Source organism: Larus michahellis, chromosome 25 (assembly GCF_964199755.1).
Source record: "Larus michahellis chromosome 25, bLarMic1.1, whole genome shotgun sequence".
NCBI classification, from domain to species: domain Eukaryota; kingdom Metazoa; phylum Chordata; class Aves; order Charadriiformes; family Laridae; genus Larus; species Larus michahellis.
The window spans coordinates 3,177,566-3,186,874 of NC_133920.1; the positions used below are offsets into that span (position 1 = coordinate 3,177,566).

At 56.2% G+C, this 9,309-nt stretch overlaps 1 protein-coding gene across 5 annotated transcripts; it reads left to right on the forward strand.

Annotated features, from left to right (window-relative positions):
• Positions 1-1,184: 1,184 nt before the first annotated feature.
• On the forward strand, positions 1,185-8,553 carry LOC141734858 (guanylate-binding protein 1-like). 5 transcript variants are annotated; one of them, XM_074567074.1, is made up of 13 exons: positions 1,199-1,274; positions 2,736-2,835; positions 3,464-3,687; positions 3,764-3,891; positions 4,322-4,431; positions 4,747-4,949; positions 5,062-5,304; positions 5,601-5,881; positions 6,458-6,670; positions 6,795-6,897; positions 7,029-7,222; positions 7,374-7,449; positions 7,770-8,553. In XM_074567074.1, exons 3-13 carry the CDS (start codon positions 3,495-3,497, stop codon positions 7,934-7,936), a joined length of 1,911 nt encoding a protein of 636 aa, XP_074423175.1. In that variant the 5' UTR covers positions 1,199-1,274; positions 2,736-2,835; positions 3,464-3,494; the 3' UTR covers positions 7,937-8,553. The 5 variants fall into 5 exon arrangements, with proteins under 5 accessions (XP_074423177.1, XP_074423179.1, XP_074423175.1 ...); XM_074567076.1 differs by having other exon boundaries at positions 1,185-1,274; positions 7,374-8,553; XM_074567077.1 differs by having other exon boundaries at positions 1,255-1,274; positions 2,742-2,835; positions 7,374-8,553.
• Positions 8,554-9,309: the final 756 nt, after the last annotated feature.

Below are 9,309 nucleotides of genomic sequence, written 5' to 3' on the forward strand. Positions count from 1 at the left end.
TGTCCTGTGTAATCAGCATCAATCGCTCCAACATGTACCATGAGGCCTTGTAAGGTGCTACTAGATCTTCCTATTAGTAAGGCACTTAAACCTTTGCCAATTGGCCCCCAAGCGTCCAGGGGCATCTTGTGTACGATGGGGGTGGCTCCCCAGAGTCCACCACTTCAGTCCCTTCCTCACCCGTTATAGGACTGCCCTCCTCATCGTCTGACTCAGGTGGCAAGGATGGAAAACCCAGACTCGAGATGGGGTTAGTAGAAATAGGAGGAGAAGGCCATGCCTCTGTTTCCGCCAAGGCTGGAGCAAGAGGTGCAGAGGGACGCACCAGTCCTTCAGGGTGAATAACACCCATCCCTCTTTGAGTCTCTTTTACAGCTGCTATTTGGTCACGAGGCAACACGTACTTATATTGTTTATCTTTTGTGTTCATCAGGAGCAGTCCCTTATTTTCTTTAACAGCCATTTTCTTTCAGTCAGGACGGACAAACGACAAGACTCTCCTTGAAGACTTAAGTTAAGCTCAGTCTTTATTACAAACTTGGCTTTCTTATATATCTAATCTTTTGTTCATGCTCCGTTCACGCGTTCTTTCTACGCTTTCAATTGGTTAGGTGACATAGCACACGTGCTCGTAGCTACAATACGATTGGTTATTGAAATCCTGTTCACATTGCTCAAAATCTGGCTTTCTCACAGCCTAACTCTCCTTGTTCTCTGAAGCAATCTTCTTCTTTCTCCTTTTTGTTACATTGTCCTTATATGATGCAACTGGCGGCCTTCTTATGGGTACACTGCAATCTCTATCTCTTCTGTCAAGGGGTCTACGGACCCGCCATATCCCCCAACATTGGTCAATTTTTGGTCACCTGTCCTGATGGGGAATCCAAAGGGAAACCTCTTCCTGTATCTCCCCACCCTTCCCCACTAGATAAGGCCACACTCAGCAGGAAAAAGCGGTGGGGTCGAGGAAGAAGGGGGTCGGGGGATGTCTCCCAAGGTGGGTGCAGCTCTGAAACGGCCTGGGCAGCTGGGAGGAGGTGAGGGTTTGCTGTGGCGTTGTTTGTGTTTCGTTATTGTTCCTTCACTTATTAAACCATCTCTGTCTTGCCTGCTCGGAGTGTTTGTTCTGAGCTGATGGCTTTCACTTTCGCCTCTGACTCACTTCTTTTCCCGGAACAGGAGGGGAGGTGCAGGCCCAGGGCACAGGACAAAGGCGGGCAGGAGCCAGGCTGCAGCAAAGCTATTGCAGCCCAGGGCAGGCGACGAAGACGACGGTGAGTCCCTTCCCCTGATGCCTCCTCCCCACCCCGTGCAAGCAGCCCTGGACGCTGGGGCTGCAGAATGGCTCCTGCTGACCCCAGCAAGTGACAGGGACCCCAACAAGGGACAGGGACCCCAACAAGGGACAGGGACCCCAGCAAGTGAGGGGGACGCCAGCGGGTGGGAGGAGGACGAGGTCCAAAGGTCTGCTCAGGCTCTGGGATGGAGCAAGGGGAATGGGTGTCTGGGAGCAGGCGTTCATCCCCCCATGGCTTTGCATGCAAGTTAGGACTCGCCCAGGCTCGCACCCTGTGCCCTAAGCTCTCCTCTCCTCCCCGCTGTGCCCGTGACAGGAGGGGCAGCCTCTTGTCCCCCAGTGTCAATCCCCTTGATGTTGCTGGAAGAGGGCAGGGCTTGTGAGGTCCTCAGAGAGGAGTCAAAGCCCAGGAGTGGGCAGTGTCCGTGGAGCTCGCCATTGCCGGAGCGAGTCCGAGGGCATCCGGGAGGTTGTAGTGGGGCAGGTTCTGGGCCTGTGCATGGGCTGAGCCCTTTTGCTGCCTCCATGTCCATGGGGTTGACTGGAGCCTGGGAGGGGCTGGTGATGGCGTTGGCTGGTGGTGGTTTAACCCCAGGTGGCAACTAAGCCCCACGCAGCCCCTCGCTCACTCGCAAACTCGTGGGATGGGGGAGAGAGTCAGCAGTGAGACAACTCCTAGGTTAAGATGAAAATAGGCAAAGCAAAAGCTGTGTGTGCCAGGAGAGCAGAATGGTTGGGTAGAGGTCAGGTGTCCCAGCTGTGTCCCCTCCCAACTTCTTGTTCACCCTGTGCTGGTCTTGGCTGGGATGGAGTTGATTTTCTTCCTTGTAGTCTGCATGTGGCTGTGCTTTGGACTGTGCTGAAAGCAGCGTTGATAACACGGGGGTGTTTTCTCTATTGCTGAGCGGCGCTTACACAGAGTAAGGGCCTTTTCTGCTGCTCACACCACCCCACCAGTGAGTGGTCTGGGGGTGGGCAAGAGGTTGGGTGAGGACATGGCCAGGACCTTCAAAAATCATCTAGTCCGAACCCCCCGCCGTGAGCAGGGACATCTTGCACTCGATCAGGTTGTTCACAGCCCCGTCCAACCGGACCTTGAGCACTTCCAACGGTGGGTCATGCGCAAGTTCCATGGGGAATCCACAGCTCCTCTGGGAAACCTCTTCCCATATCTCCCCACCCTTCCCCACTAGATAAGGCCACGCTCAGCAGGAAAAAGCGGTGGGGTCGAGGAAGAAGGGGGTCGGGGGATGTCTCCCAAGGTGGGTGCAGCTCTGAAATGGCCCGGGCAGCTGGGAGGAGGTGAGGGTTTGCTGTGGCGTTGTTTGTTTTTCGTTGTTGTTCCTTCACTTATTAAACCATCTCTGTCTTGCCTGCTCGGAGTGTTTGTTCTGAGCTGATGGCTTTCACTTTCGCCTCTGACTCATTTCCTTTCCAGGAATAGGAGGGGAGGTGCAGGCCCAGGGCACAGGACAAAGGCGGGCAGGAGCCAGGCTGCAGCAAAGCTCTTGCAGCCCAGGGCAGGCGACAAGACGACGGTGAGTCCCTTCCCCTGATGCCTCCTCCCCACCCCGTGCAAGCAGCCCTGGACGCTGGGGCTGTGGAATGGCTCCTGCTGACCCCAGCAAGTGACAGGGACCCCAACAAGGGACAGGGACGCCAGGGCATCAGTGATGAACGTGTGGGGGGAGGAAAGGAGAGATGGGTGCCTTGCATGGGCCAGCAGCACGCACGTCCCTGTGGGAGGCACAGTGGAGGGTGAGAGGGGCTTTGATGGGGTTCGGCATAAGAAATTAATGAAAAAATTCTTGGGGTGCTCCCCTCAGCTTCAGCCTCGCCACCTGACCTCTCCTTTCCTTGGGGCTGGTGTGACTCTCCAGTTGATCCTCTCGTCTCGAGCCCTGCCTGAGGCCATCGCTATGTCCCACCCCCATTTTTGCACATTTCTCCACTCAGCAAACTTCAAAGCGGTGCTTAGGACATAGTGCAGAGCACTCCCACCATCCCGCCGGGCTTTCCGAAATGCAGCTGTTTCTGTTGGGATAAACGGGAAGGGGCTGTGCACCTCTTCTAAGGGCCATCGTTGTCTTCACAGCAGCGCTTGCAATGGGGAAAAAGAGGAGGCAGGTGGAAGGTCCCCACCGTGTTAACCGTCCCGTCTTGCAGTCTCCTCTCCAGGCTGTGTTTGCTGTCAGCGATGGCAATTGAAATCCACATGCCGGAGCCTGTGTGCCTCATTGAGAACACGCGGACGAAGGGGCTGGTGGTCCAGCAGGAGGCCCTGCAGGTGCTGTCAGGGATCACCCAGCCCGTGGTGGTGGTGGCCATCACAGGGCTGTACCGCACTGGCAAGTCCTACCTCATGAACAGGCTGGCTTGTCAGAGGAAAGGTGAGAGAGGTCCCGGCCCCGGATGCCCAACGTACCTGTATTGAACGCTGTTGAGACCCTTGCGACCTCCCCACAGGTTTCTCCTTGGGCAGTGGTGTGCAGTCCCACACCAGGGGTATCTGGATGTGGTGTGTACCTCACCCGTGCAAGCCTGGACACACTCTGGTGCTGCTGGACACGGAAGGGCTGGGTGATGTGGAGAAGGTGTGGAAGAAGCGGCCGCTGCCTTTGCGCATTCCCAGCACTTTGTCACCAGCCATGGTGACCAGAGGCCAGGGGGGTTCCCACCACCTGTGGTGGCTTCAGCCAGCGTGCTGGGAAGAGCCAGAGCCCATGGGGAAGGAGGCTGGGGCAGGCAAGGTGCCAAACTCCTCTGCTTTTCTGGGAAAGAGCAGCAGAACAGGACAGAGGAGCTCAGGGAGCACTTTGCTAGAGGTGTGTGGGACCCTGAGAGTTAAGAGCTGAGGATAAGCCCAGCTCGAGAAGGAGGTGGTGATGGCATGGGGGTGGGTCTCTCCAAGACCTGGTCTTGCCGTGGCCTGTCGGTAAGGAGCATTGAGGGTCTGGGCATGTGGGGCTTTGCCCCCAAGACTTAGGGGGTCTTGTTGGTAAGAGCCAAGGGTACTTCCTCCAGGGTGACATGAAGAACGACATGTGGATCTTTGTGCTGACCGTGCTGCTCTCCAGCACCCTGATCTACAACAGCAAAGGCACCATTGACCAGCAAGCCGTGGACCAGCTGCAGTATCCTTGGTGGGACAGCAGCAGGAGGGGTACCCTCCTCTCCCTGAGTGGTGGGCAAGGGCTTGACAAATCCTAGTTCCTCAAACAGCCGAAGGACCTTCTGGTGGTGCCCAGTGCTGTGCTTTGAGTCCTTAGGAGTGCCATGTGGTGGACCTCCAGGCTGAGGGGTTTTCTCCCTCTTCCTTCCGGCGGTTCCCGGCTGATCTCTGTCCCCACAGAGTCTCCTCTCTTGCCCGTGAAGTGCTGAGCGGTTGCAGGGTGGCGATGCCCCTGCATTCAGAGCTGAGGTCCCTGTTTCCTTAGCCAGCTCCCTAGCTATGTGATGAAGCTGACTGAGCAGGTCAAGTTGAAAGCAGCACCCGAGCAGAGTGAAGATGAACTGGAGGATTCAGAAAACGTTGCCCCCATCTTCCCGACTTTTGTGTGGACGGTCCGGGACTTCACACTGCAGCTGGAGGTGGATGGGAAGGAAATCTCTGAGGACGAATACTTGGAGAATGCACTCAAGTTAAAGGCTGGTAAGGGAATGGTGCTGTGCTGCTGGAGATGTCCAACCCCAGCAGCATTTCAGTGTAAGTCAACAACAGCCCAAGCCCCGGTGAACTTGCTCCGTGTGCTCCTACCCCACAGGGAGCAGCCCAGAGACCCAACGCTACAACCAGCCCCGGGAATGCATCTGCCAGTTCTTTCGGGATCGCAAGTGCTTTGTTTTTTACCAGCCGGCCCACAGGAGGGACCTGGTTCGCTTGGAGGAGCTTCAGGACGATGAGATCGATTGTGAATTCCGGCAGCAGGTGGAGAAATTCTGCAGCCACATCTGGGAAACGTCTCCACCTAAGACCATCCCTTGCGGCCGCACCATAACAGGGACCCGTGAGTGCTGCTGTGCAGAGGGTTGGATGGCCAGCACCTCTTGGCTCTGCCTCTGGGGAAGGATCAAATGCCCAGCCAAATGGTGGAGGTGGGGAAAGGGAGAGGTTTTCTGCTGGCTGCTGTCCCTGCCTGTGGATCTGGAGCCGCTGGATGCTGTAGACGGGGTGGGAAAGAGGAAAGGAAGTTCAGGAAGGCTGTGGCAGGCAGGCAGCAGGGATATGGCAGGAGCCAACGGCGCGCGGAAGCCGGTGTTTTGTTCAGGCTGCAGATCTCTCATCTTTGGTTCTCCTTGGCAGTGCTGGGGAAACTGGCAGAGAGCTACGTGGAGACCATCCGGAGCGGGGCAGTGCCATGCCTGGAGAGTGCGGTGCTCGCCCTGGCAAAGACTGTAAATGCAGCGGCAGTGAAAGAGGCTGTGACGTTGTACCAGGACCTGATGGAGCGGCGGGTGAAGCTGCCGACGGAGACGGTTCAGGAGCTACTGGATCTGCACACCCAGTGCGAGCGGGAGACGCTGGAGCTGTTCCAGAAACAGGCGTTCGAGGAGGAGATCTGCTCTTTCCTGGCAGATCTTACAGTAGGTGGTCCCCAGCCCAGCCAGGATTCCCCCAGGGACGCCACCATCCCCTTAGCTTTGGGGAAACAGCATGGTCCTGGGGGGAGGGGGTCTCCTGCCTCCTGCCAGAGGACACTGCTGTGCCCTCTGCAGAGCAGACTCGGTCCCAAGGCCCGCTCTCACGTTCTGCAGGCTGTCAGTTGTCCTGCTGCACCACCTCTTCTCCCTAGGTTCAAAAGCCGTGCTGCAAAGGGGACGAGGCTCAGCCCTGCCCGCTCTCTTGCCCCAGCCCAGATGTGTCTCTGCCCTGGCTGGAAGCCTGTAGCCTTCCACGCTTCCCCTCTCCTGCCGACTAATTCTTGTCCCTGTCTTTTGTGAAGCCCGTGGTCCCTGGCGTGCTCTCTGCTCCTGGGCACCTTGGTCCAGAGATGTTCCTGAGTGCAGAATGGCCTCCCCCCCTGTCTCCTCCCGGCCGATTACCCCACGGACTGGCGATCCCAGTTTCCATGTCAACAGGGCTTGATTTTTGCCCGGCGTGAGAGCGGTGGCCGCAGCTCAGCCTGGGCTGATTCCTTCCCTCTGCCCCTTTCCGGACAGTGCCAGGTGGAGGCAATCAAGGACAAGTTCTGCAGGGACAACGAGCAGGCGTCCCGTGAGAAGTGCGAGGCCGCGCTCAGGGACCTCTTCCAGGACTTGGACAGAAAAATCACCGATGGTGTCTACAATGTGCCGGGGGGTCACCAGCTGTTTGAAGGAGACCAGCAGGCGCTGTTGGAGAAATATGGGGAACTGCCTGGCAAGGGGGTGATGGTAGGAACAACAGCAGCTCCCCTGCCGGGAAGAGGCTCCACGTCCCATCCCCTTCCCCCACGTAACCATTTCCCCCCAGCTGCTGTTTCTGCCCTTGACTCCTCTTCTACCTGTGCTCCTACAGGCTGATGCCGTCCTGCAGGAGTTCCTCCAACGCAGAGAGGCTCTGGACAAGAACATCCTCAACATAGACCTCGCCCTGGAAAAGAAGGACAAGGAGCTGAAAGGTAACTTGTGGGCAGGAGAAATGTCACTGCCTGTAGACGGCCAAGCTTGGTGGGGGGCACACAACAGTACTCCTTGGGGGCTTGTGGGCTCAGCTCCTGCCTTTGCAACACCTCTCTTTCTCCGTCCCCAGATGTGCAACAGCAGTATGAGAGAGCTCAGCAGGAGTGGGATGCCCGGTGGAAGCAGGAGGCTGAAGACAAGCAGAAGCTGCAGGACAAGTTGCACAGCACCGAAGAAGAGGTGGCTCGTCTGAGAAAGAAGCTGGAGGATCAGCCTAAGAAGCGGCGGGAGGAGCACCCGAAGACCAGCAAACGTAAATCGAAGGTACGAAGTGGGAGGGTGCAGGTGCCACGACGTGGCTAGTAGGCAGGAATGGCGAAGGGGTCCCAGCTGGGTCCCTCCCATTGATTCTTGGCTCTGTGCTGCTCCCACAGCACACACCGTGCCCTTGCTGACAATCTGACTCTCTTCACAGGAAGAGAGCGGCTGTTCCAGTGGTGACTTTGGTGGTAAAGGAGGCCCCTTTGGACCGGGTCCAGGACCCTTTGGTGGTAAAGGAGGCCCCTTTGGACCGGGTCCGGGACCCTTTGGTGGTATAGGCGGTGGCTTTGGTGGGAGTGGTGGCCCCTTTGGACCGGGTCCGGGACCCTTTGGTGGTATAGGCGGTGGCTTTGGACCAGGGAACCAGGGATATGGCAATAATACCTTCAACTGGAAGGACTTAGTGGTACCAGTAGCATCATTTTTGGCTTGTGTGGCAATTGCAGTATTACGCATGAAGTTATGATGAAGATTTTGTTTAAACCTCTCTAGTAACAAGGGAAGAGAGGTGTGTAGTGTCCCCACATAGAATTCTGTTAAATTTTTAAAGCTTTTCCTGCAAGATGCTTGCCACGGAGTGCAGAAGTGACCACCCTGTTTGCTTGGACCGCTCTATCTGCTATGTTCATGTATGTCACCTCCGGGAGAAGATGTTCTCCTCTTCCCTCCCAGAGTACCTGGTCTCTCACTCCATCTGAAGGCATAGGGAACATCTAAAGCCAGGGTGGCCTGGGGCACAGAAAGGCCAACAGGCAGGTCTGGGAGCATTTTTCCAGGCTCAGAACACGTCATGGAGGAACGTAGCACACCTCGTGTAGAGACCTCCTCACCAGGGCTATGGGAAACATGACCAGCGAGGTTTATGCCCGCTGGCTGATATCCTAGGGTCGCACTTTCTGCAGCTGCGGGAAGTAGCACGGAGGTTGTGAGTAAACCAGGAATCCACGTGGTGAGCGCGACCCGGTTTGCTTGGCGTCAGTCCCGGGCAGAGTGACCCAGAAGCAGTGAGCCCGCGACCCAGGGAGCAGTGGGTGAAAGGCATCCTCTGCAATGGAGCTTTTCGCACCCAAGGCTCTTCTCACTTTGAGCACTGACCCTTCTCGGCGAGCAAGGTCCTGGGGAACCTCCCGGGGACAAAGCCCGGGCTCTGCTCCTCCACCTGCTGTTGTGCTGGGGCTGTTTTCCCTGCCGAGCCCTCACACCGTGAGACTGTCTCCCTCCACTGCCACATTCTAGTCAAATTATTGACATGATCTGTTTCATCTTTCGCCAAACTTTAATATATGAAATGGCTACAAGCAATAAGCACAATAAAGTTAAATCTAAGAAAACTACTCCTGAATGTAACATTGAATTCAAAGCTCCGGTTGCTGTTGGTGACCATCCCAGGAGAGTTTGCCATCAGGGATGTTCTTCCTCTTTCTCAGACAGTTTGTACACATTCCATTGGAGGTGTGTGTGTGTGGTAGGCGATTAATCTTGATATAATGCGTAGTTAAAAGGCAGCAATTGGTAGGTTGGGACGGGAGCCTGTGGTGGTTCAGCCTCAGATGGCAACACGGAACCACGTGGCTGCTCTCTCAAACCCCTACAGCCGTGAGGGAGAATTGGAAGAAAAAGCAAAACTCGTGGGTTGAGACACAGGTGGTTTAATGGGACAGCAAAGGGAACAGGAAAACAACAACAACAACACGGACAGTGGAACGTGCCCCTGCTGATTGACAGATTACGGCACCACCGCTCACCCACCGGACCGGGGACAGCCCAGCCCTCTCCCAACTGGTGACTTCCCACCCCCTCCCCTGGCAGCCCCTGGCTACCGACTGGGCACGGCTCCCACGGGATGGAATACCCGTGCCCCTGCCAAAGCCTGGGAATGGCTCCCAGGGGATGGAATACCTGTGTCCCTGCCGGAGCCTGGGGAAAATTAACCCTATCCATACTGGAACTAGGACAAGCTGAATAGTTAAAGTCACGTTCCATAATTTCAGCAAAACTACAAATACGGATATCTGATTGATTGTGTATCCCTACAGCGCCGTCGTCTATAAATAATCACAAAGGGTTCCTACACAAGCACGTCCTTTTCC